General features: G+C 41.6%; 1 protein-coding gene across 6 annotated transcripts in view; it reads left to right on the top strand.

Annotated features, from left to right (window-relative positions):
• LOC132870554 (NACHT, LRR and PYD domains-containing protein 3-like) overlaps positions 1 to 26,300 on the top strand; it is a 524,974-nt gene that overhangs the window by 461,816 nt on the left and 36,858 nt on the right. For 5 of the 6 annotated variants that reach the window (XM_060904235.1, XM_060904236.1, XM_060904232.1 and 2 more), the window contains 2 exons: positions 1,520 to 1,573; positions 1,811 to 3,631. The exons of the other annotated variant lie outside the window; for it this stretch is intronic. In XM_060904235.1, coding sequence (XP_060760218.1) covers positions 1,520 to 1,573; positions 1,811 to 3,631 — 1,875 coding nt within the window. The remainder of the gene's footprint in view (positions 1 to 1,519; positions 1,574 to 1,810; positions 3,632 to 26,300) is intronic. 6 annotated transcript variants of the gene reach the window in all.

Genomic DNA, 26,300 nt, shown 5'->3' with positions numbered 1-26,300 from the left:
GAAAGTTCCTAGTTTTTAAATATTTTTGATTATGGTCATTTTCTTTAAGAGATTTCATTTACAACATGTCTCTGACAGCTCAAAATGCATCTCTGGACATTTAAAGACTGCAGAGTATCCAGGGGACTCTGGCGGCCCCCCGGACCCCTGGCCTGACTGGGTTGACCCCCCCCCCCCCCCCCCCCCCATTTTCTTGGATCCACCCCAAATACGTCTGTGTATGGGTCGATGTAGAAATGCTGGTCAGCTAAATATTAAATTATATATCTCAATTGTTATCCCATTATTGTATACGGCCAGTTTTGGGTTAAACCCGCCCACTCGGCACATTGACATTGTTTACATTTTGACTTGTGATGGAATGCAGTGTATCCTTGGAGGGGAGTCACATATCGAGACTCGACGTCTGTCATGCAGTTAATGTTAACGGTAATCGTTAAAATTATAAATATATGAGTTTATACATATTTGTTTTTGTCCAGTTGCAGGAACTGTGACTCGTTATCAGATGAATATAGATTCACTTATTATAACTTATAGTGCAATGCCACATAAAAATACTGTGATAAATTAATTCATATATTTTTTCAAAATATCTGAACAATCTTTTGAACTCTGAACCTCCTTAATATAAAGGGGATATCACAGGCTTATATATATATTATATAAAAGGCAACAGAGCGGTTCCTTTCAAAGAAAAGAAGGATAAAGGGGAAGATAGAACATATAAAAACCTGAATCAGGTTCAGTACCTGATCTGACTACACACTGTTCTAGAAGCTTTAGGATTAGATCAATACTCAGAATGTTCAGAAATTGAATAATGAATCAAAAAGAAATTTGACTAAACAAAACTTATATTTTTGATGTTTACAAGATCGAGTTATTGTAACTGTTACTTGATTTTGTAAACAAAAATATATAAAGTTTTGCATTGTCAAATTTCTTTTTGATTCATTACTATATGGCAGTTCTGTTAAATGTTTAGTATCGATTCCCATCACTTCAGACTATTTTGCTGTTTACAATAAATTGGAAATTCCTCCCCAAATGTCTTAACTGTGTCTCAGATAAACCCAGTTTTCCATTTTTCTCGCCTTTGGTTCACGGTGAAGGGCTTCAGCCTTTTTAATTATATACCCTCCTATTCTCCGCCTCGGACCCTTTTATTCCCCTAAACTCTGAAACCGCTGATATCTGGCCGGCATTCTTAAAAATACACATCTGCTTTAGGATCCATTTAAAACACACGATCTGTTCATTCTGTGTGATGGTGATATTCTGTTCCATCCCTAATGACCTTATAGGAAGGAAAAACGAGAAAAACTCAAATTAAAACTGGGGCAGATATTTTTTCTCCAGTTCAATCAATATTTTTGTCATGTTGTATTGAGCACTGTGCTCTCGAAATGTTACTGCACTCAAAGAATAACTGCAGTAAAATTAGGGCTAAAGTTTAGATTGTAGTCTTAAAGGGATTAAAGTTCTTGTCTTTAAAAGAAACTATTTTTGTTCCCAGTGTTTTACAGAAGGCAGGAGACAGAAGAGAAAAGATCTTCATCACAGATGCAGGGTAAGATCAAACCCAACACCATGACTGACACTGACGCTCTGGTATTATAAACCTCTCTGCTTTTATTATCTACAGGATTAGATTATAGAAAACATACAGTCAAATCAGGTAAATCCATCGTGTTAGCATCATAAAGAATGGTTATCTGTGGAAACCAGTCAGAAAAAATGTGATGTTAAACTGTAATAATTGGAGCCTCGGTCTCACCACGTCTTCTTATTTCACCCCGTCACACAGACACGCCCCAGAATCTCCTGCTGTAAATGAATTCCAGATAAAGTTCAGATTAAATCGGAAGGAGAAGTTTCAGTGTTTAAATGGAGTGATAATAAAGCAGGAAAACCGAGCGCTCCTGAATGAGATCTACACCGAGCTCTACATCACAGAGGGAGACAGTGGAGACGTCAATAAAGAACATGAGGTGAGACGGATCGAGGCAGCGTCCAGGAGAAAAACAACAGAGGAAACACCAATCAAATGCAGCGACATCTTTAAGCCCTTATCTGAAGAAGACGAACCCATCAGAACTGTAGTGACAAAGGGCGTGGCTGGTATCGGAAAAACAGTCTCTGTGCAGAAGTTCATTGTGGACTGGGCTGAAGGGAAAGCAAATCAGGACGTCCCCCTCATATTTCCACTTCCTTTCAGAGAGCTGAATCTGATGAAGGACCAAGAACTGAGTCTGATGGAGCTCCTTCATGTCTGTTTTAAGGAAACAAAAGAAACCGAAATGTCCAGGATGGAAAAGGTTCTGTTCATTTTTGATGGATTGGACGAGTGTCGTTTCCCTCTGGATTTCCGGAACACAGTCAGAGTGTGTGATGTAACCGAATCAGCATCAGTGCGTGTGCTGCTGATAAACCTGATCAAAGGGAATCTGCTTCCCTCTGCTCTCATCTGGATCACCTCCCGACCAGCAGCAGCTGATCAAATCCCCTCTGAGTACGTCCATCGAGTCACAGAGGTACGAGGGTTCAATGACCCCCAGAAGGAGGAGTACTTCAGGAAGAGGGTCAGTGATCAGAGCCTGGCCGAGAACATCATCACACACCTGAAGTCATTAAGAAGCCTCTACATCATGTGTCACATCCCAGTCTTCTGCTGGATTTCAGCCGCTGTTCTCGAGAGAATGTTGGGTGAAGCAGAGAGTGGAGAGATCCCCAAGACTCTGACTCAAATGTACACACACTTCCTCATCATTCAGACAAACGTCATCAGAGAAAAATACTCAAAGAAGCAGGAGAGTGATGATGAAATGCTGCTGAAACTGGGAAAACTGTCTTTTGAGCAGCTGAAGAAAGGCAATCTGATCTTCTATGAGGAAGACCTGCGAGGGTGTGGCATTGATGTGACAGAAGCAGCAGTGTACTCAGGTGTGTGTACGCAGATCTTCAGAGAGGAGCCTGGGCTTCACCAGAGTAAAGTGTACTGCTTTGTTCATCTGAGCATTCAGGAACATCTCGCAGCTCTGTATGTGCATCTGACCTTCATGAAGGAAAAGAGAAATGTTCTTGATCAGGATAATTCCTCTACAAGAAAAATGTATAAAAAAATAAGAAATGTTCTTGATCAGAGTCGGTCCTTTCAGACAATTTCAGATGTACACAGGAGTGCTGTAGATCAGACCTTAAAAAGTCAGACTGGACATCTGGATCTGTTCCTCCGCTTTCTTCTGGGTCTCTCACTGGAGTCCAATCAGAAACTCTTACATGCCTTAGTAACACAGACAGGAAGTAGCTTCCAGAGCAAAGAGGAAACAGTTCAGTACATTAAGAAGAAGATCAGTAGAGAGCTTCCTGCAGAAAAATCCATCAATCTGTTCCACTGTCTGAATGAACTGGGTGATGATTCTCTCGTGGAGGAAATCCAACGCTACCTGAAATCTGGGGAACAAAGTAAACTCTCTCCTTCACAGTGGTCTGCTCTGGCGTTTGTGTTACTGACTTCAGCACAGGAGCTGGAGGAGTTTGACCTGAGGAAATATACCACTCCAGGGAAGATAACACATGAGGTTCTTGTGAAGATGATGCCTGTGATTGCAGCATCCAGAAAAGCAGTGTAAGTAAAGCTTAATATAACTGTTCTATTGTTAGAAAGAGAGAAACTGAAAGCACTTTGACAGAAACTCACTTTGGGACAGAGGAGGGCAAAATCCACAACTCCATTAGTTGAGTGAAAGTATAGATTCAAAGATTTTTATTGTCAAGTCACTGTGTGTCCAGGACATATAGGAGAATCGAAATGCCGTTTCTCTCTCACCTTGTAAAATCAAATAAAAATATGTATTAAAAAAAAAGAAAAAACAAAATGTATTTATTTATTTATAAAATATAGATAATATTGGTAAAATACACTCTAAAATCAATGTACAAAATAGCAGTAGTGCAAATACAGTACAATAACCGTAATGGAGAAGGTGCTTAGAAGAGTCACATTTGACCAAGATCCTCCCAGAGATGTTCACAAGTCATTTTTTCCAAGTCAAGTCTCAAGTCTTTGTACAGTGGTGCTTGAAAGTTTGTGAACCCTTTAGAATTTTCTATATTTCTGCATAAATATGACCTAAAACATCATCAGATTTTCACACAAGTCCTAAAAGTAGATAAAGAGAACCCAGTTAAATAAATGAGACAAAATTATTATACTTGGTCATTTATTTATTCAGGAAAATGATCCAATATTACATATCTGTGAGTGTTAAAAGTATGTGAACCTTTGCTTTCAGTATCTGGTGTGACCCCCTTGTGCAGCAATAACTGCAACTAAACATTTCCGGTAACTGTTGATCAGTCCTGCACACCAGCTTGGAGGAATTTTAGCCCGTTCCTCCATACAGAACAGCTTCAACTCTGGGATGTTGGTGGGTTTCCTCACATGAACTGCTCGCTTCAGGTCCTTCCACAACATTTCAATTGGATTAAGGTCAGGACTTTGACTTGGCCATTCCAAAACATTAACTTTATTCTTCTTTAACCATTCTTTGGCAGAACGACTTGTGTGCTTAGAGTCGTTGTCTTGCTGCATGACCCACCTTCTCTTGAGATTCAGTTCATGGACAGATGTCCTGACATTTTCCTTTAGAATTCGCTGGTATAATTCAGAATTCATTGTTCCATCAATGATGGCAAGCCGTCCTGGCCTAGATGCAGCAAAACAGGCCCAAACCATGATACTACCACCACCATGTTTCACAGATGGGATAAGGTTCTTATGCTGGAATGCAGTGTTTTCCTTTCTCCAAACAAAACGCTTCTCATTTAAACCAAAAAGTTCTATTTTGGTCTCATCCGTCCACAAAACATTTTTCCAATAGCCTTCTGGCTTGTCCACATGATCTTTAGCAAACTGCAGATGAGCAGCAATGTTCTTTTTGGAGAGCAGTGGCTTTCTCCTTGCAACCCTGCCATGCACATCATTGTTGTTCAGTGTTCTCCTGATGGTGGACTCATGAACATTAGCATTAGCCAATGTGAGAGAGGCCTTCAGTTGCTTAGAAGTTACCCTGGGGCCCTTTGTGACCTCGCCAACCATTACACTCCTTGCTTTTGGAGTGATCTTTGTTGGTCGACCACTCCTGGGGAGGGGAACAATGGTCTTGAATTTCCGCCATTTGTACACAAACTGTCTGACTGTGGATTGGTGGAGTCCAAACTCTTTAGAGATGGTTTTGAAACCTTTTCCAGCCTGATGAGCATCAACAATGCTTTCTCTGAGGTCCTCAGAAATCTCCTTTGTTCGTGCCATGATACACTTCCACAAATATGTGTTGTGAAGATCAGACTTTGATAGATCCCTGTTCTTTAAATAAAACAGGGTGCCCACTCACACCTGATTGTCATCCCATTGATTGAAAACACCGGACTCTAATTTCACCTTCAAATGAACTGCTAATCCTAGAGGTTCACATACTTTTGCCACTCACAGATATGTAATATTGGATCATTTTCTTCAATAAATAAATGACCAAGTATAATATTTTTGTCTCATTTGTTTAACTGGGTTCTCTTTATCTACTTTTAGGACTTGTGTGAAAATCTGATGATGTTTTAGGTCATATTTATACAGAAATATAGAAAATTCTAAAGGGTTCACAAACTTTCAAGCATCACTGTACTCGAGTCCAAGTCAATGCCAAGTCAAGTCTCGAGTCTTTTGTCCCAAGTCCAAGTCAAGTCTCAAATGACTGAAATTAACGCTCTCTCATTAGATGCTATCTGAGATGATACTGCATTTCTGTATGTTTTGGATTGAAAGCATTTACTGTACTTTATCATCTATTAGGCTATTATACACAATATCAAAACTGATCAGAGCATGGTAACCTAGGAGGGCTATTTCAATGTGTAATGTGAAGAAACATGAAAGCTTTGTTTGAACTTGATAAATATATTTTGAAAAAAATACCACAGGATACATTAACAAATGTATTATGTTGTGTCGCCTTTTAATCTTAAGGTCTAACATGGTCCTGTCTGTCCAAATGTCCACAGTCACAGCCACAGCGCCTGTCTTTTCTAGTTTTGATTCGATAGAGGCCTGTTTCTCTGATCTTCGATCACTCAGACGTCTTGTAACTGTGCATCGACTTACTGGTTTATATCTCTCCTCTGTCACTGACAAAAATTTCCTGAAGTTGGGGTGCTCAATCAAAGACGGGGCAAATTGCATCCAATGACAAGGTCATTGACTATTGATTCAGTGATGATCCTCTGTCGAGGATGACCCTGGTGGTATACTTGCCCACCTCTCGTCTGAACCAAGAAAGACTCAATGCTGCTCTGTCCCTCTTCACTGGTCCCTGTCTTTGCTTTGCTGAATTCTGCAAACCTGAAGATGAACATATAAATCCATTTATAAAATATGGATGATAAAGCTAATATTGTTGCTTATAGACAAAATACTACATGTGGATGTACCTTCAAAATTAAAAACCCTGCTGTTATTTTATATTAACTGCATTGCTGCAATATTTTTTATACCATATTGCATTTTTGCAGTAAAATCCAGTAGGCTATTTTGTATACATTCAGTTTGTCCAAAATATGGCATTTACTCCAGAGCAATATTAGGCTAACAGTAATAATGCAGTGGAATAGGCCAACAGTATGTTTGCAGGGCTCGAAATTCGCGGTGGTCCGGTCGCCCGAGGCGACTTAATTTGTCATTTGGCGGGTAATTCCTGTCACTAGGCAGCCGAGCTGGCTCGTTGAAAATAAAAAATATATATGAAGTGAAGATTCAGACTCTGGCTGTGCGATATATCAAATATACTCGATATCAGCGGTCTCAAAAGTAGCCGGTCACCGGCCGCAAATCGCCGGCTATGGCTTGTTATGCCGCAGGCTATTGTCAGTCGAGTCACAAAATTTAATATTAAATATTTCTGACAGCAAAAAAAGTTGTGAACGTAAATTACATCCACTATGTCATGTATGTCCGTTGCCGCGTCAACTGTGTTTACATCCTCGACACGAGTGCAGCCATTACTGCCCTGTGTTGCCAGATTGTGTTTACATCCTCGACACGAGTGCAGCCATTACTGCCCTGTGTTGCCAGATTGTGTTAACATCCTCGACACGAGTGTAGCCATTACTGCCCTGTGTTGCCAGATTGTGTTTCTATCCTCGACACGAGTGCAGCCATTACTGCCTCCTGTGTTGCCAGATTGTGTTTACATCCTCGACACGAGTGCAGCCATTACTGCCGCCTGTGTTGCCAGATTGTGTTTACATCCTCGACACGAGTGCAGCCATTACTGCCGCCTGTGTTGCCAGATTGTGTTAATATCCTCGACACGAGTGCAGCCATTACTGCCCTGTGTTGCCAGATTGTGTTTACATCCTCGACACGAGTGCAGCCATTACTGCCCTGTGTTGCCAGATTGTGTTTACATCCTCGACACGAGTGCAGCCGTTACTGCCCTGTGTTGCCAGATTGTGTTTACATCCTCGACATGAGTGCAGCCATTTCTGCCGCCTGTGTTGCCAGATTGTGTTTATATCCTCGATATGAGTGCAGCCATTACTGCCACCTGTGTTGCCAGAGTGCGCGTTTTCCCGCCCAATTTGGGCCGTTTGAAGTGCATTTTGGTGGGTTTTGAGCATATTTTGGGCTGTAAAACGTCAGCAGTATCTGGCAACATATTTTTTTTTACTTAATACAAGAAATTAATGGATGCCAATGTTTTTGCAAAAATGGTATTTTATTTTCCATTGTTTAGGCAGCTTCAGCATCATACTGTGAGATTCTGTTCATTTTTTTTTTCTTCTATGAAGCCTGAGCCATTTATTTTATTAGTTTATAATTATTGTTTAATTTAGTCTTCAGGAGAGACTGACTGCACACAGCACTAGTATTAATAGTTTTTTTTTTCTTACATGAAAGCTGAGGCATTTATATTATATTTTAAGGTAACTTCATGTTGTGCTGTGAGGTTCTCTGCACTTTAACTTTTGAACCAACAGGAGCATTTGGATAAGTAAAGCCTATTTTTCTGCATTTTTGTAGTCCTGGTAATCTTTTATATTGGTAAAGTTGTTTATAGGACCGTTTCTCAATGTCTGTTTTTTTACTCAATAGTTTTTCAGTAATAACTTAATATTTAACATATCACTCAATTTTAAACAACCCCCACGCCTCCCCCATGGCTTGCCCCCATAGTCTCCAAAATTTGTGTGGGAAACACTGGCGTGCGTAACAACGCTAATCAAACTTAAGCTAGACGACCCGCCTCAAATACCCATCCCGGGTAAATGTTATCCCAATTTTAGATGGCCTGTTCCAAACCATCCCACCCCATGAAAAATTCGTACTTGCATATCTATCTATCTATCTATCTATCTATCTATCTATCTATCTATCTATCTATCTATCTATCTATCTATCTATCTATCTATCCCTGCACGCTTTGCGTGCATTATGTCTGCCGCTGGCAGACATTTTACCATTTTGCACCCTGCTGTAAATTATTTGTACCCTGCTATTCTCCCAAACTTTGAAGCCCCTGCAACACAGTTCTAAAACTGCTTTTTACAACATCTTCATTTATCTGTTATATTTTTAAAAGTACAATCATGACATACAGACTGCAGAGATATTATTGTAGCTGAGATTGTGCTGAAAACAAACAAGAGTGCTCCGAGAGCACAATATCCCCCGCTGGCAACTCGGCCATAACTCTGGTAAAATGCGACTGAATTGAACAAAATTGCAATATGCGTATTACCGATGTAGCGCCCCCCCTAGCTGACCTGGCTATTTGTTGGAGTGCGCTCCCCGAATCCATGTATGGCGAGAGATCTCTCTCTCTCTCTATGTAGTTAACTAATGCTCTAATTTATGTAATCAGAAATGTCTTTGAATGTTGCTATTTAAACTACATAATGATGCTAATCATGACACTAGGCTACGGTTTTACACATTTAACATAAAGATATCAAACTGATGAATTAACCATGAAATCCTGTCTCTTCCTTAATGTATTGTCTTACTTTGTAAATACCTCGACATGAAATACATCTCAAATGACCTGTTTACCCTTTAAACAATATGACAGGACACTTTTTTACACTTTAACCTCTAAACTCAGGGTTCAATGTTACCTCTATATGAATTCCCTACATGAAATATGCACACATGCACAAAACATTAAGTTCAACGGTTTACTTAAAAGTAGAAAAAAAAAAAAAAAATAAAAAAAAAAAATATATATATATATATATATATATATATATATATATATATATATATAAAACATACAAACATAAAATATTCTCTTTTAGTTCCAGTACAGTTAGAGTCCAAATAATTCAACTCAGTTTCAATTGTAATCCAAACTCAAATATTCACAACTCAAATCTTCAATCAAAACCTCATAGGCTACACCTTATTCTAATGCCGGCAGTTTATATCATAAACTGAAATACTATCAAATGAAACAAAAATGAAATGGGTACCCAACCAAAGCACGGTGAAAGTCAAAAGATGCAGGCCTGTAGACTAGTGTGGCTTGGGAGCGGAGAGACCTAAAACAACATGGCCGCTTCACGCCGTGGCACATGAAATAAAACTCACTGCTTCAGCTGTTGTCGGCGTCGGGCTCTCGGTAGCCTTGCAGTGCTGGCGGTGCTGAAGGAGCACCGACGTTGTCACAGCCGAAGATATGCCTCCGAGGATCGGAGTATGATGATCTGTCACTGAAGTAGTATAGCCGGGCAGGCTACTCACTTGCACAGTTCACTTAACTCAAACAAGCGAAGTCTGGTTGACTATCACTCACGGTATCCTCGCGGGAAACTTTTGGTCAAAGTCTTCCACTAAACTCGCGTGTAACACTACTATGCATAGGCAGAATGTCCATAAACGACTCACTGTCCGTTTGTCATTAAACATTTACCATATACATACATCAAATTAGCGTTTTGCCAACTTTGCAGTTCACATGCGTCACAGCCTAACTCTTAGTCATCTCCGGTTTTTTTTTCTGCATACTCTTTTTCCTCTCACACTTCCTGCTTCCCCTCGACCTCCAACCCCCACTCTGATTGGCTAACGTAACAGGTAAGTAAATTTTTTACAAACTTAATTCTTTTTACATGTACACAGTTTTTACAGTTTTAACACATTAACATTCACCTTTCAAAAGTAAATAAATAAAATAAAATGAAATAAAAGAATACATTGCAAATCTATAACCCCCAGAAAGATAATGTATGTTACCCAACATCCATTTCACTTAACATAACACTTCCCATTTAACCCCGTCCTGGCCAATGGGTTTTAACTCTTTCTTAACCTTAATACTATTTATTACCATTAACCTTTTAACTTTTTGAGCTATGTATTTCACTATGAACTTATTTATTCATATCAGCTTTTAACTTCTTAGTAATAAATTCCAACAGGGTTACACACTCCCCCTTTTTAATTGTCTGCGTGTCCTCACCAGACACTAGTAAACTTAACTAAGGAGTCTTATGAGTCTAATGCTTTCCAATTTTAATGACTAACCCCCTGTGCACAATGGTCACAGGCTGGTCCTTGGACCTACCAGGCTCATCATATGTGAGTCTAATAGTAGGCTTCACTGTTCTCTGAGGTCTTAGCTTAGGTCTGATCTTATCAGCTTTCTGGACCTCGTCCACATCTTCATGGGCAGTTTCAGCTTCCGAGGTCTCTTTTGGAGCCTCATCTCCACTACGCTCTTCCTCCCTCTCATCCCCATGGCCAGGTTCAGAGTTGCTTTCCTCAGGTTCGGATTCTAGTTCTTTTCCGTCATCAGGTTCGGCTTCAGGTTCATGATCTGATTCTCTTCCAGGGTCATGATCAGGTAAGGAGTTACGGTCTTCCACTTCAGAAGTGAAAGGCAAGTCTTCTTCTACTTCAACTACTGGCCTGGAGGCATTATTCACTCTCTGCGCTAGCTCTCTCCAGGACGTTGAGTCACGCGGAGGAACATAGTAGCCCCAGTCAGAGGACGAATCGGAAAACTCTTCTAGCTCTTGAGCCTCCGGACCTAAGTCCCTTGGCCGAGGGTCTGCTCTGGTTCTTGGCTTGGCAGGAGGGTCTTGGTCCTGTTTGGTGGTGGGCATCCTCACCAGCTGGCCAATAGGAAGAAGATGGTCCCTATGGATGGTCTTGGTTCCTGGTCTTCCATCCTCCCTTCTGATTTTAAACACAGGTAGGTTGGGCATCTTTTCCACTATAACGTAGGGCTCCTGATTCCACCTGCTCTCCAGCTTGTGCTTTCCTCGCAGTCCTAAGTTCCTGAGCAGAACCCTGTTGCCACTTTCCAAGGACCGAAATGTAACTCTGTGATCATACAACCTCTTGTTCCTTTGGTGTCTCTTGTCTGCAGCTTCAGAAGCTAGCTTGTAGGCTTGCTTTAGATCTTTAAGCTTAGTGACAAATCTGGTGTGGCACACGTCCTCGATACCATCAGGGGACGTTCCAAAACACAAGTCTACAGGAAGTCTTGCCTCTCAGCCGAACATTAGGTGGTAAGGCGAATATCCTGTAGCATCACACTTCGTACTATTGTACGCATGTACTAAGTAAGGTACGTGTTGACTCCAACTTTGCTTTTTCTCACTTCCTAGTGTACCGAGCATGGAGATCAAAGTTTGGTTGAATCTCTCTGGCTGCGGGTCTCCTTGCGGATGATACGGCGTCGTCCGCGACGTGCGTATCCCCATCAAGGTAAGTAGCTCTCGGATTAAACGGCTCTCAAAATCTCTTCCTTGATCTGAATGGATTCTGGAAGGTAATCCATAATGAACAAAGTATTTTTCCATCAGGACTTTGGCCACAACAGGAGCTTTCTGGCTTTTTGTTGGGAAAGCCTGGGCATATCTGGTGAAATGATCAGTGACTACTAACACGTTGCTTATACCTTTAGAGTCAGGCTCCATAGAAAGAAAGTCCATGCACACTAGGTCCATGGGCCCTTGACTTATGATTTGGTGCAATGGAGCAGCTCTCTGCACAGGTGTCTTATGGGAAACACACTCTCCACAGTTCTTGATGTATGCTTCCACGTGCGCTGACATCCCAGGCCAAAAAAAACGACTTCTGAGCAGGTCAAGGGTTCTCTCTTGTCCGAGGTGCCCTAGGTCATCATGCAGAGCGCGCATGACCATCTCTCGGAACTCTCTCGGCAAGACAAGCTGACTGACCACTTCTCCAGATGACCTCTTACTAAACCGGTACAACAGCCCCTCTTTCATGGCTAGCTTCCCAGCTTCTCTTTTCAGTCTCAGCAGCTCTTGATTTATGTTCCCATCCTCGGGCCAACGTCCATACTTCAAGGCTTGGATGGCTGGTCCAATGGCCTCATCATCTTCTTGAGCTTTCTTTATGTTCTGTTTGGACATGAGCTCCAATGACTTCAATTCCATGTGCAATGGAAAGGCATAAACGTCTGGAATACAGTGGGGAGATGCTCCAAGCTGAGCGAAATATGCTAGTGAGCTGTTAGGGAACTCTGAAACACAGACTTGCTGGCAGATCGTTTTGACCCCAGGTGGAGGTATAGTCACCCAGCCCTCTTCATCATCCACATCTGGCACCTTCCTTGACAACAGATCGGCATCCACGTTCTGACGCCCGGGGCGATACTGAACATCTAATTCGTACGTCGATAAAGCAGCAAGCCAGCGATGCCCTACCGCATTGAGCTTGGCTGTAGACAGTACGTATGTTAGCGGGTTGTTATCCGTGCGTACGGTGAATCTGGCCCCATACAAGTACTCATGAAACTTATCAACTACAGCCCACTTGAGTGACAAGAATTCAAGCTGGTGTATGGGGTAGTTTCTTTCGGATGAGCTTAGCTTTCGACTTGCAAAAGCAACTGGTCTCAGGCCCTCAGGGTGGTCTTGGTATAGGACAGCACCAAGACCCTTTAGGCTTGCATCAACATGCAGGATGTAGGGCTTTTGAGGATTGGCAAACGCCAGTACAGGTACATGTGTCAGACAGAGTATTATGCTATGAAATGCCTCCGTGCAAGATGCATCCCATCTATCCCCGAAGGGCTCAGACTCTTTTAGATAAACTTTGTTCATGGCTGAAGACGGTTTCTTACTTTTCTGAGTAGGAGCATAGCCCTTGGTGAGCTCAGTCAATGGCCTAACAATTGCTGAATAGTTTTGAATAAAACGGCGATAATAGCCACAAAATCCAAGAAAGGATTGCAGCGTCTTCAGGTTCGTCGGCCTTGGCCATGTTGCAACAGCCTCGATTTTGTCTGGATCTGGGGCGACACCCTCTGCAGACACTATATGCCCCAGGTACTTCACCCTTGGCAGACAGATCTGGCACTTGTCCACAGAGAGCTTCAGCCCAACCTCCCCAAGGCGATCTAGGATCTTGAGCAGTCTCTCCTCGTGTTCTTCAAGCGTCCTCCCGAACACAATCAGATCGTCCAGGTATACTAGTACTTGTAAAAGGTTCATATCTCCAACAGCTTTCTCCATTAACCTTTGAAAGGTCGCTGGAGCACCTGTGATTCCTTGCGGCATTCTTTCGAATTGAAAGAACCCCAGTGGGCAAATAAAGGCCGTTTTCTCTTTGTCGTCTTCGGACATGGCTATCTGGTAGTACCCAGAGCGCAAGTCCAGAACAGAAAACCACTGACTTCCTGACAGAGCGTTCAGTGCATCTTCAATGCAAGGCGTCGTATACTGGTCAGGGATTGTGCGGCTGTTCAGCAGTCGGTAATCTATGCACATCCTAATAGAGCCATTTTTCTTTCATACGACTACAATTGGTGACGCATAGGGGCTTCGAGACTCAGTAATGATTCCTGCCTGTAGCAGTTCTTGTAAATGCTTCCTCACGTCTTCAATATCTGCAGGAGCTAGTCGGCGTGACCGCTCACGAAAAGGCCAGGGATCAGAGAGACGGATTCTGTGCTCTATGCCTTTGGCTAACCCCACGTCCCACTCATGCATTGAGAATACATGTGACTTCTGTGCTAGTTTCTGTCTTAGTCTGTTCTTCCACGATTCAGAGATTGGGGTGTCTCCAAAGTTTATTAAGCTTGCATCAAACTCAGTGCAAGCAGTCTCTTTAGGGGGAATAGTTGCGACTGAATCAATGTGATACATGCAGCCAATCACTGTTCCAACAGGTATGGATGTTTCTCTCGTGTATTCATTCTTGACTAACACTCTGAAGATGTTGACATCCAATGCGCCACTGGGCACAACCATGGGATGGAGGAACACACCAGCGGGCAATGCAGATTTGGGTGATGCATCGATCATCAGTATCTCTTATTCAACTGGCTTCAGTAACTCAACTTTGCACACTACCTGTGTGTCGCCTTCCGGTGGGATGTTCAGAGGGCCTGGACCCAGCCATCTAACGCAACCAACCTCATCTTCATGCACAGGGATAGCACCACTATGGAGAGTGGATTCTTCTTCATTAACACTAACACGGAGACCTAGTGTTCGCTCAACACGTGCAACATCCACACCATTGTCTTGACACTGTTTCACCAGGCGTCTAACATGGCTAGCGTTGGTGCCCACAATGACAGATGTCAGATCTTCAGCTCTGGGGCTAGGACATATGAGAGCAAGGACAGTCACCGTCTGACTGATTCCTAACACCTCAGCTGGATATTCAATGTCAACCACCACATACCCACAATAAGGATAGCTAACACCCGTTTCACTTAATCCCCAGAGGGACAGACCAGACACGGACTGAATAGGGACATCAGACAGATGCTTCTGGTACCATGGTGCAAATATAATTGTCACCTGCGAGCCACTGTCTAACAGAGCAGTGCAGGAGTGCCCATTAATCTTCAATGGCACTAAACTGGGCGGACCATCTAGACCATCAGGGATGCAGGCGTTTTCTGGCACATCAGCAGCGCTTTTCTTCACTACACTGTTCACTCCACTAGCGGTGGCATCAGCTGATGGCTGGTTGTTTTTTGACAGTTTCAAAGCTTGGATAAGTCTCTTGATAACTTTGGCTTGGTTCTCTGGGTTCTCACACTTCCCTGCAAAATGCCCATTCTCCCCGCAGCGATAACAAAAATACTCATCAGAGCGTTTGGCTGATCTCTGTGGAGAGCTGGCAACTGGGTTTGGCGTATTTACAGCTGAAATAGCAGCTTGAGGCTCAGGCGCTTTCTGAGTAACTTTCTGTTGCAGGCGTTTCACCTCTTGCTTCAATGCTGTCAGTTCACTGTCAGCGCAATGTTCATTTGATACAGGTTTAAGGGGAGTTTTCTCAGTGCTACCCAGCATAGCTGAAGCTGGCTTAGACACTGCAGCAGTGACTAAAGCCTTGAGCTCTTTTATTTCTGATTTCAAGCTCTGAAGTTCGGACTGCTTAACATCACTAGATAGGCACTCTGCACAAAGGGACTGATTTTCTTTCGTGAGGCTTCATATTCCTCTTCTTCTCTTATTTCTTTTAACAGTTGGAGAAAAGATGGCGGGATCAGTTTCCTCTCTCTCAGACGCAGATTGACTACCATCAAATCAGAGGAGACAGCACCACGCAGCAACTGATCTAGTCTTGCTCGGTCTACATAAGCAGGAGGGAGACCACCTCTCTGGACCACCTTGTTCAACGACTGGTCTAGCCGCCTGAGAAAGTCTGAAAGCTTTTCACCTGTCTGTTGCTGTAGTAAGCGAAATGCAAAATACAAGTCATCTCCTGACTCTGCACTCCCAAAGGCATGTTCAAGTGCCTCTAAACAGTGTTCAGGTGACACATCAGGATCACTCCCTCGAGCTGCTTTGATAATCTCCAACGCCGGACCTCTGAGGCTCTCCATGAGTCTTCGCCTTTTCTCTTTGGGAGAGCAATCACACTCTTCCACCATGAGCTTTGCTTGTCCCAGCCAGTGGTCAAACTGCTCTTCTCCGGACGGGGTGGGCAATGTCCCAGAGAAAAATCGTAGACGGCGATAACTGTTGTCACTTGAAAGCTTTGAAGTTTTTTGAAGAAAATCCCCCACCGCTTGCAGGATTGACTCCGTTGAGTTAGGTTCTTTAACAGGGAACATTTTGCGGAGGCCTTCTACGGTCTTACCTTCAGCCTGCAGCAGCCCAGCTAACTTTTGACTAAAATCCTGTGCATTGGCGCCTGGAGCTGGCGGTGGAGCATCACCTTGTGGAACTCCATTTGCTATGACTACAGTCCATGCTTCTCCACCTTCAATAGGAAAGATCTCAGGAGGAACATTATCTCTTTCTGCTGTTTCTCTACACTCACACAGGACAAGGTAGCTGTTGTGCCATGTCAGTACAGTAAAGTTCGCCCTCGGACTCGCACACGTCCTAAACTCTTCACTGTTTGCATCGTCTCTTCGATGAGGCTGATGTCGACTTCATTGGGAATGAGTAGCAGGACTGCATGATCCTCAGGTACAGCCTCGCCACGGCACCATCCCCTTAGCTCCGTTGCTAACTCTGAATGGCTACTTGAAGTCTCCATAATTACATTAACTTTGAGTCTTTTCAACAGGAATGCTAATCCTATTTATGCTAAGCAGTTAGCTACCAAATGCTAATAATAAACTAAAAATATCCTTAATTATTTAATTTCCTAAAGTAATTAGTCACATTAATTAACAGTATTTACGATCCCGGACGAGCCCCCATTTTATGTAGCGCCCCCCTAGCTGACCTGGCTATTTGTTGGAGTGCGCTCCCCGAATCCATGTATGGCGAGAGATCTCTCTCTCTCTATGTAGTTAACTAATGCTCTAATTTATGTAATCAGAAATGTCTTTGAATGTTGCTATTTAAACTACTTAATGATGCTAATCATGACACTAGGCTACGGTTTTACACATTTAACATAAAGATATCAAACTGATGAATTAACCATGAAATCCTGTCTCTTCCTTAATGTATTGTCTTACTTTGTAAATACCTCGACATGAAATACATCTCAAATGACCTGTTTACCCTTTAAACAATATGACATGACACTTTTTTACCCTTTAACCTCTAAACTCAGGGTTCAATGTTACCTCTGTATGAATTCCCTACATGAAATATGCACACATGCACAAAACATTAAGTTCAATGGTTTACTTAAAAGTAGAAAAAAAAAATGTGTGTGTATATATATATATATATATATATATATATATATATATATATATATATATATATATATATAACATACAAACATAAAATATTCTCTTTTAGTTCCAGTACAGTTAGAGTCCAAATAATTCAACTCAGTTTCAATTGTAATCCAAACTCAAATATTCACAACTCAAATCTTCAATCAAAACCTCATAGGCTACACCTTATTCTAATGCAGGCAGTTTATATCATAAACTGAAATACTATCAAATGAAACAAAAATGAAATGGGTACCCAACCAAAGCACGGTGAAAGTCAAAAGATGCAGGCCTGTAGACTAGTGTGGCTTGGGAGCGGAGAGACCTAAAACAACATGGCCGCTTCACGCCGTGGCACATGAAATAAAACTCACTGCTTCAGCTGTTGTCAGCGTCGGGTTCTCGGTAGCCTCGCAGTGCTGGCGGTGCTGAAGGAGCACCGACGTTGTCACAGCCAAAGATATGCCTCCGAGGATCGGAGTATGATGATCTGTCACTGAAGTAGTATAGCCGGGCAGGCTACTCACTTGCACAGTTCACTTAACTCAAACAAGCGAAGTCTGGTTGACTATCACTCACGGTATCCTCGCGGGAAACTTTTGGTCAAAGTCTTCCACTAAACTCGCGTGTAACACTACTATGCATAGGCAGAATGTCCATAAACAACTCACTGTCCGTTTGTCATTAAACATTTACCATATACATACATCAAATTAGCGTTTTGCCAACTTTGCAGTTCACATGCGTCACAGCCTAACTCTTAGTCATCTCCGTTTTTTTTTTCTGCATACTCTTTTTCCTCTCACACTTCCTGCTTCCCCTCGACCTCCAACCCCCACTCTGATTGGCTAACGTAACAGGTAAGTAAATTTTTTACAAACTTAATTCTTTTTACATGTACACAGTTTTTACAGTTTTAACACATTAACATTCACCTTTCAAAAGTAAATAAATAAAATAAAATGAAATAAAAGAATACATTGCAAATCTATAACCCCCAGAAAGATAATGTATGTTACCCAACATCCATTTCACTTAACATAACACTTCCCATTTAACCCCGTCCTGGCCAATGGGTTTTAACTCTTTCTTAACCTTAATACTATTTATTACCATTAACCTTTTAACTTTTTGAGCTATGTATTTCACTATGAACTTATTTATTCATATCAGCTTTTAACTTCTTAGTAATAAATTCCAACAGGGTTACACTGACATAGAACAAAGAATCCTGCCAAATTTTGTAAAATTCCTGCAGAAATTGTGTGAGGAGTTGATTTCAGAAGGTCAGTACCCTTCCTGGGACAGATGGACGGACGGACATCGCCACGACATAATCCCCCTTCGGGCCTTTCGGCCAGCGGGAGATAATAATTGTGAGGGAAGTTGATTTCAGAAAGCAAGCACATCTTGATTAAATTGCCAAAGTACAAGTCTGTTAATAATCAAGGGTAAAATTTTACTCTGGTAAAATTTGCCCAAATTAAACGAAATTTCAATATGCATATAACTGTCATATAACAAAGCCTTTTGTCAAATTTGGTGAAATTCCTTCAAATATTGTGAGAGGAGTTGGTGTCAGAAGGAAAACACACCTTCATGAAATTGTGAAAGTACAAGGTTGTTAATCAAGAGCCACAACTTTGGTAAAATACGACCAAATTTAACAAAATAACAATATGCGTACTACCGACACACAAGACCTTTTGCCAAATTTCCTGAAATTCCTCCACAAATTGTGAGAGGAGTTGATGTCCGAAGGAAAACACATTCTCATAAAATTGTGAAAAGTATAATTTTGTTAATCAAGGGCTGTAACTCTGGTAAAACGTGACCGAATTTAACAAAATTACAATATGCGTATTACTGACATATAACAATGCCTCTTGTCAAGTTTCATGAAATCCTTCCACAAATTGTGAGGGGAATTGATTTCAGAAGCTTCCTTGGAGGACAGAAGGATGGACATCACCACGACATAATGCCCCTTTGGGTCTTTTAGCCAGTGGGGGATTAAGAAAGAAAAAAAAAAGTCATATGACTTTGAAAATACTGCTAGGATTTGTTGAAATTGACAACAAAATCAGAGCACGCGAAAATCACTCGAGTGGCATAAAATACCCTCAGACCCCAGAGGGTTAAAAGCAAATACTCCAGTAAAAATTCCACTGAACAACTTTCACTTGGATTGGATTCACATTTGACCAGGAGGATCCAGAGATGGGGACTCGAGTCTGAGACTCGAACTTGAGTTGCACTTAAGTCGCACAAACAAAGACTTGAAACTTGACTTTAGACCTGCCCTCAGCAAATTGAGACTTGACTTGGACTTGCGTGTTGTGACTCGTGAACAACGTTCATTTCACAGAAGTATTTATTTCATTATTTCAGTTTTTCCAATGTGTTGCCTAGCCTTATGGGAAAATCAGAGGCAGATTGAATATTTCCCTCACTTGATAGGTTGTTACGCGCAACGTAACGCATGCGTGCAGCCACAGATTTCAAATCAACACTGACCATGGTGATGGCAAGTTCACCTGGAACTGTGCCATTTATTATCGCATTTGGATATAAAGCCTTCACACAGACAGCTAACAAGCGAACAGCTGCTTGCAAAGTGTGTGGCATCAGGATAAATGATGCCGGCTCAACTACATCCAACTTTATCAGGCACCTAGGAACCCACAAGGATAGGTCAGTTACTTGGTTAGATAAAACGAAAATTTAGCGTGTATGGACAGATAACGTTACCGCTAGCAAATTAATCGAACAACAGATTACATGCAAATTATAGATTTATTGTTACCCGCCCGACGTTAGGGTTTTATTTGATTAACATCTCACCACGTTTGAGCCTACTATTATACTCTGCTACCTGTTACCAGATAGTGGCAGAGTAGGCTATATGGATGTAGTTCATGGATGTAGCCTAATGTTAATCTTATGCATTAATCGCGGTTTCAGAATAGGCTACTGTTATGATCTGGTAAAACTACATTCAGCTCCCCAAGTGTTTATTCAGAAAAAATATTAAACATATTTCTTTCAGAATGTCTATCACAAACCAGGGCTCGAAATTCATATATTTTTTCACCAGCCAGCCGGACTAGTTACCTTCCAAAGTAACTCGCCAAACAGAAAATCAACTCGCCAAAATTTGTTCATGTATGAATTTTACTTCTGTCAAAAATAATACAAAAGAGACTAGTTACCATTGTTCACGACTAATGTGCATTTATTTCAAGACCTGAGTATTTTGATACTGTTTTTTTTTTGCACACTTTACAAGCTGGCATTTGCTGTTCCACGTCCTCCTCGCAATATCCCAAAAAATGCCAGATGACTGACCCCTTACTAGTTCTTTTAGGAACCAATTCGTCCGCTTCCATTTTTAATTTGTCACTGAAATTGACTGAGCTAACATGGTAGCCAATGCAGCACCAGCGATTGCACGAACTGAGTCAGCGCTGTAAACCGAAACCAGTGTTGCCAGACACTGCTGACGTTTTCCAGCCCAAAATATGTTCAAAACCCACCAAAATGCACTTAAAACCGCCCAAAATGTAAAATGTACTTGATGTCCATCTTGTAAAGTAAAAATATGCAGCTAAAGTCCAGTATACTATTTGTAAATCGAACAAATGGCACCATGAGCCCGTCAGTGCTGGAGGTGAAGAATCTGCTGTCTGGTACTCGGCTCCGTGTGGTTCAATCAGATTATAACTCTGCAATCATCTGCTGTGTTCTGAATCCTACATGCACCAGTAGGTGGCGCACACGCAGAATATTCTGTAGGCTATGTTAGGCTATGATGCATATCTAACACCTGCATTGCTGAGGTTATTTATTTTTTATTTGTCTTTTATTTATTTATCTTTTTATTTATCCTGTTTGTTTTATTAATTTTATAGGCTTAGTTATTCTGCTTAATTTATTTTTGTCTACGTCCATGTATTTTCTTCATCTGTTATCCTGATTTTGTGGATTTGTTAGATTGTACCTGTTTTATATACTTCAATTAAAAAAAAATGTTAGGCTACGATGCATGGCTGAATGTAACATGAGAAGAGAAAATGGAGAAGGGATTGCGTCATTCTTATTTACTAGTTTATGAGTTCAGTTTCTGCACTACATTACACACATTCAGGCCTGCCGACAGGGGGGGACAAATGGGTATGTTGTCCCGGGCCCAGGAATGGGGAGGGCCCAGAACTGGGCTCTCATGAAGTTGCGATTATTTTATTTCATTTCAAAATGTGTTGATTTGGGGGGGGGAAATGTGCTATATTTGCATTCAATAAATGATTTCTAGATCTTTTGCCTTTATTGTCTTTGAAAAAGGCATCAAGAACCCCCTACCACCCCTAATGCAAAAATGGTTTGGTCTGACTCTTTGATTAAGGGGAAAAAAATGACATCGTTCAATCATAGCGCTTCGACAATCAGCAGGCGTGCCATTTGCCAACATGCACAAGTCAGGAGCACAGAAAAGAAAAGAAAAGAGAAAAAGAGAGGAAGAAACCAAGAGACTCAGGGGCTCACTGCATAAATATTTTAAAAAAGATTCAGATGATGCAGCAGGTACTAGCAAAGGCAGTGGGGCAGCTGAGCCAGGTAAGACAGCCAACTTTTTCCAGCCCCGTAAAGTAACCCCAACCAAGGCACGCGCAGCACACAATTCATGTTACAAACGAGGGGAGAGCAAGTCACACTGAACACCATATCAAACGCACAGGGCATTGAATCATTTCATAACCACAACGGCTTAATAACATTGTGTTTCATATATCTGATTGAAGCTAAGAATATTCACATTAGCCCGCAATCATATCCCGCCGTTTCTCGAGCGGTGTGTTCTTCTCTGCTTTTCACACTGGACAGTACGCACGCACAGTATACTTATGTGGCAGTGGGGGCGTGGTCAAGCGCCGGTCTGTGACAGGAGGGCAGAGTCAGGGAAGGTAAGAGGCAGAATCACTACACCTGACGTTAATTAACCTGTGTTTGTGTGTGTCTTCCCAGTGACCACGCCCTATTTAAAGAGGGAGAGCAGAGAGTCTCTGCCCCGAACCAGACGCCGGTTGTGTGTGTGGCTGTCTGTGTGTTTGATTAAAGTGTTTGCTGAAAAGTGTGACAATAAAACAGTTATCAACCTGAGCTCTGTCCTGCCGTCTTCGGTGCTCCGCCCATACACGAGAACTGCCACAACTATGTTCGCCCCCAACCCTGCCCGAAATCCCCCGTCCATCGCTGCTCCTTCAAGAGCACCCCAATCGCGTGATTATAGTAGACTATCCACGAGTTTAGGAAGGCATTGCGGGGGCTGTCACATGCAGGCTTGGGGCGTAACGGAATACATTTAATGGCGTTCGGTTAAAGGATACAAAATAACAGTAACCGCTTATTCCGTTACAGTACAGGGGGGAAAGATTCAGTGAAATTGGGGATTACTTCACAGGATCACAATGTGTGTGAGGCTGCTGGTTTTGGGTTATTTTTTCTAAGGAAATGTTAAAATGTTAAAACTGTAAAAATGTTGAAATGCTAAAATGAAATGGTTGTTGACCGGTTGAATGGTTTTTGAATACCTGTCATTTAAGGGTTGGAGTGAGTAGAGACTGGGATAAGAGAGGTGTGTGTGTGTGTGTGTGTGTGTGTGTGTGTGTGTTGGCCCGGGGGGCATTCAGAGCATTTTGTCCCGGGCCCAGCCAAAGCTGTCAGCAGCCCTGCACACATTCATATTAGTCTTACAGTTACATCAACATTTTTTTTTGTTTAAATAATACTTAATGAGATTAATGTTTATTGTTAATGATTAATTTAGGCCAATGCTCGATTTTGGTTGTTTAAAATCCCTCAGGGCTGCTGGGTAAACTAGGTCTCTGACTTGCCTCAGTTGACCAAAGAGAGCTGTTTTTCCTGATTTCCTTCGCATATTCAAGAACATCATTCGGCTTAGGCGTTTACATTCTCTCCCATCTCTGCTTTCTAGTGGGAGTGAAACTATATAAACATCTGATAAAAACCCGCCGAACTAACGTCAAACCTGCCCGATTTTTGTCAACCAGCCCAAGCCATTTTTTGCCCGCAAAGTAGAATTCAAAACTGCCCAATCTGGCAACACTGACCAAAACTAGAAAATCTTCCCGCAAGTTCCTTTCAGCACCGAGATGTCGCCCGGGATTGGTTGGAGAGTGTGTGACGTTATTGTTTTTTTTTACCCTTAGGCAGCCTCTCACGTTACTGCCTGAGGGACAGGGAGAAAACCATCAGAAAAGGTTTTAAACAAACACAAAGCAAACGCAAGTCGGCAGATGACCATAAAATACTCGATAGTTACGATATAATAATTTTATGTATCTCACACAGAATTTTCGGAGATATATCGCAGGGGCTTCAAAGTTTGGGAGAATAGCAGGGTACAAATAATTTACAGCAGGGTGCAAAATGGTAAAATGTCTGCCAGCGGCAGACATAATGCACGCAAAGCGTGCAGAGATAGATAGATAGATAGATAGATAGATAGATAGATAGATAGATAGATAGATAGATAGAGATATGCAAGTACGAATTTTTCATGGGGCGGGATGGTTTGGAACAGGCCATCTAAAATTGGGATAACATTTACCCAGGATGGGTATTTGAGGCGGGTCGTCTAGCTTAAGTTTGATTAGCGTTGTTATGCACGCCAGTGTTTCCCACAGAAATTTTGGAGACTATGGGGGCAAGCCATGGGGGAGGCGCGGGGGTTGTTTAAAATTGAGTGATATGTTAAATATTAAGTTATTACTGAAAAACTATTGATTAAAAAAACAGACACTGAGAAATGGTCCTATAAACAACTTTACCAATATAAAAGATTACCAGGACTACAAAAATGCAGACATAGGCGGTTTTAAACGGGGGCCAGTGCCCCTGTAAAATTGCTCCTGGCCCCTGTTGTGGCCTTTGTGCTGAACAGGTAACAAGATTTATTAATTTTGACGTGTGCTGGCTCGAAGATTGGAACTGACATGACGGAGTGTTCTACACGGACTCCTTAAAGCGCTACACGCACACTGTTACCTGCAGCAGAAAGACCTGCAGCAGCGTGAATTGTAAACTTCGGACATGAGAGATAACAGCTGCAGCCCTGCAAGGACTAGGCTACTGCAAAGAGGCGAAGGTAAGGAAAATTATTCAATTTCGTAACGTCAGTGTTTGCACATATCCGTGTTTTACTGTTGTTGTTCACTACAATAATAAATCCGTTTTATTGCGCTTTCTTAAAAGTGCGTTGCACAGCAATAAGTAGCCTAACTTAATATTTTTGGGAAATGGGTAAAATAACCGACAGTGTTTAACCTGCTTGTAAAACTTTAATGGCCTTGTGATATGTAGAGGCTACATTCCTCTCCGTTTACTTTTAAATATAGACCTACTGTAGGCTATCATCATGGAAAGGAGCAAGAAGGACATTATGTCCTTTTTTGCCCCTGTTGGCAAAAAGCAACATAGAGAGAGTAAGGAAGATGAAGATTATGAAAGAGGAGAGAGAGCCAGAGGTGGTGGTTGGAGAGGTGGAAAGTGAGGCATCTGAAAGGCAATCTGAGAGTGAGGATGAAGACATTCAGGATCAGAATGAGGGACAACCCAACAAGTCATTGGGACAACCAGATTCACCATGCATATCAAGTACAGCACCATCAGGTTTGTGATGTTGAACAAATGTATGTGTGTGAGCAGTGTCGGCCTACAATTCATATAGCCTACCCTGAAAGTGTGAAGTCTGAATAATAATTAATAAATATAAAATACAAATAATAGATATAATAATAAATTAATAAATGAATAATGATAAATAAATGTTGTTCTCAGTCGCACTCTCATATTTACTGTATTCATCTTTCTCCAGACATCAGCAAGTGCTTGGACAACACTCCAGTGCAGCCATGTCTGAAGAAAAGGTTCATTGTATGCAAAAATAGAAATCTTATTTTACAAAAAAGAGAAACATAGTTTTAAGATTTACTGAGCACAATTTATTTTATGTTTAGGCTATTGAGACAGAATGTTTATCTCATTGTATTTATGCTCAATGTATTTTGTTTTGGTTTTAAATAAACTAAACAAAACATTTTGAACGCTTAAATATTGCCATGTTTTGCCCATATGTGCCCCCCTGAAAAAACACTGGCCCCACCTCGGCCCCCGTAGTAATTTTGGTCTAGAACCGCCACTGAATGCAGAAAAATAGGCTTTACTTATCCAAATGCACCTGTTGGTTCAAAAGTTAAAGTGCAGAGAACCTCACAGCACAACATGAAGTTACCTTAAAATATAATATAAATGCCTCAGCTTTCATGTAAGAAAAAAAAACTATTAATACTAGTACTGTGTGCAGGCAGTCTCTCCTGAAGACTAAATTAAACAATAATTATAAACTAATAAAATAAATGGCTCAGGCTTCATAGAAGAAAAAAAAAAATTTGAACAGAATCTCACAGTATGATGCTGAAGCTGCCTAAACAATGGAAAATAAAATACCATTTTGGCAAAAACATTGGCATCCATTAATTTCTTGTATTAAGTAAAAAAATATGTTGCCAGATACTGCTGACGTTTTACAGCCCAAAATATGTTCAAAACCCGCCAAAATGCACTTCAAACCGCCCAAATTGGGCGGGAAAACGCGCAATCTGGCAACACAGGCCTGTGTTGCCAGATTGTGTTTACATCCTCGACATGAGTGCAGCCATTACTGCCACCTGTGTTGCCAGATTGTGTTTACATCCTCGACACGAGTGCAGCCATTACTGCCCTGTGTTGCCAGATTGTGTTTACATCCTCGACACAAGTGCAGCCATTCCTGCCGCCTGTGTTGCCAGATTGTGTTTACATCTTCGACATGAGTGCAGCCATTACTGCCAGTGGCTGCACTCGTGTCGAGGATGTAAACACAATCTGGCAACACAGGGCAGTAATGGCTGCACTCGTGTCGAGGATGTAAACACAGTTGACGCGGCAACAGACATACATGACATAGTGGATGTAATTTACGTTCACAACTTTTTTTGCTGTCAGAAATATTTAATATTAAATTTTGTGACTCGACTGACAATAGCCGGCGGCATAACAAGC

Source organism: Neoarius graeffei, chromosome 22 (assembly GCF_027579695.1).
Source record: "Neoarius graeffei isolate fNeoGra1 chromosome 22, fNeoGra1.pri, whole genome shotgun sequence".
NCBI classification, from domain to species: Eukaryota; Metazoa; Chordata; class Actinopteri; order Siluriformes; family Ariidae; genus Neoarius; species Neoarius graeffei.
This window is presented reverse-complemented; position numbering and strand designations above follow the sequence as displayed.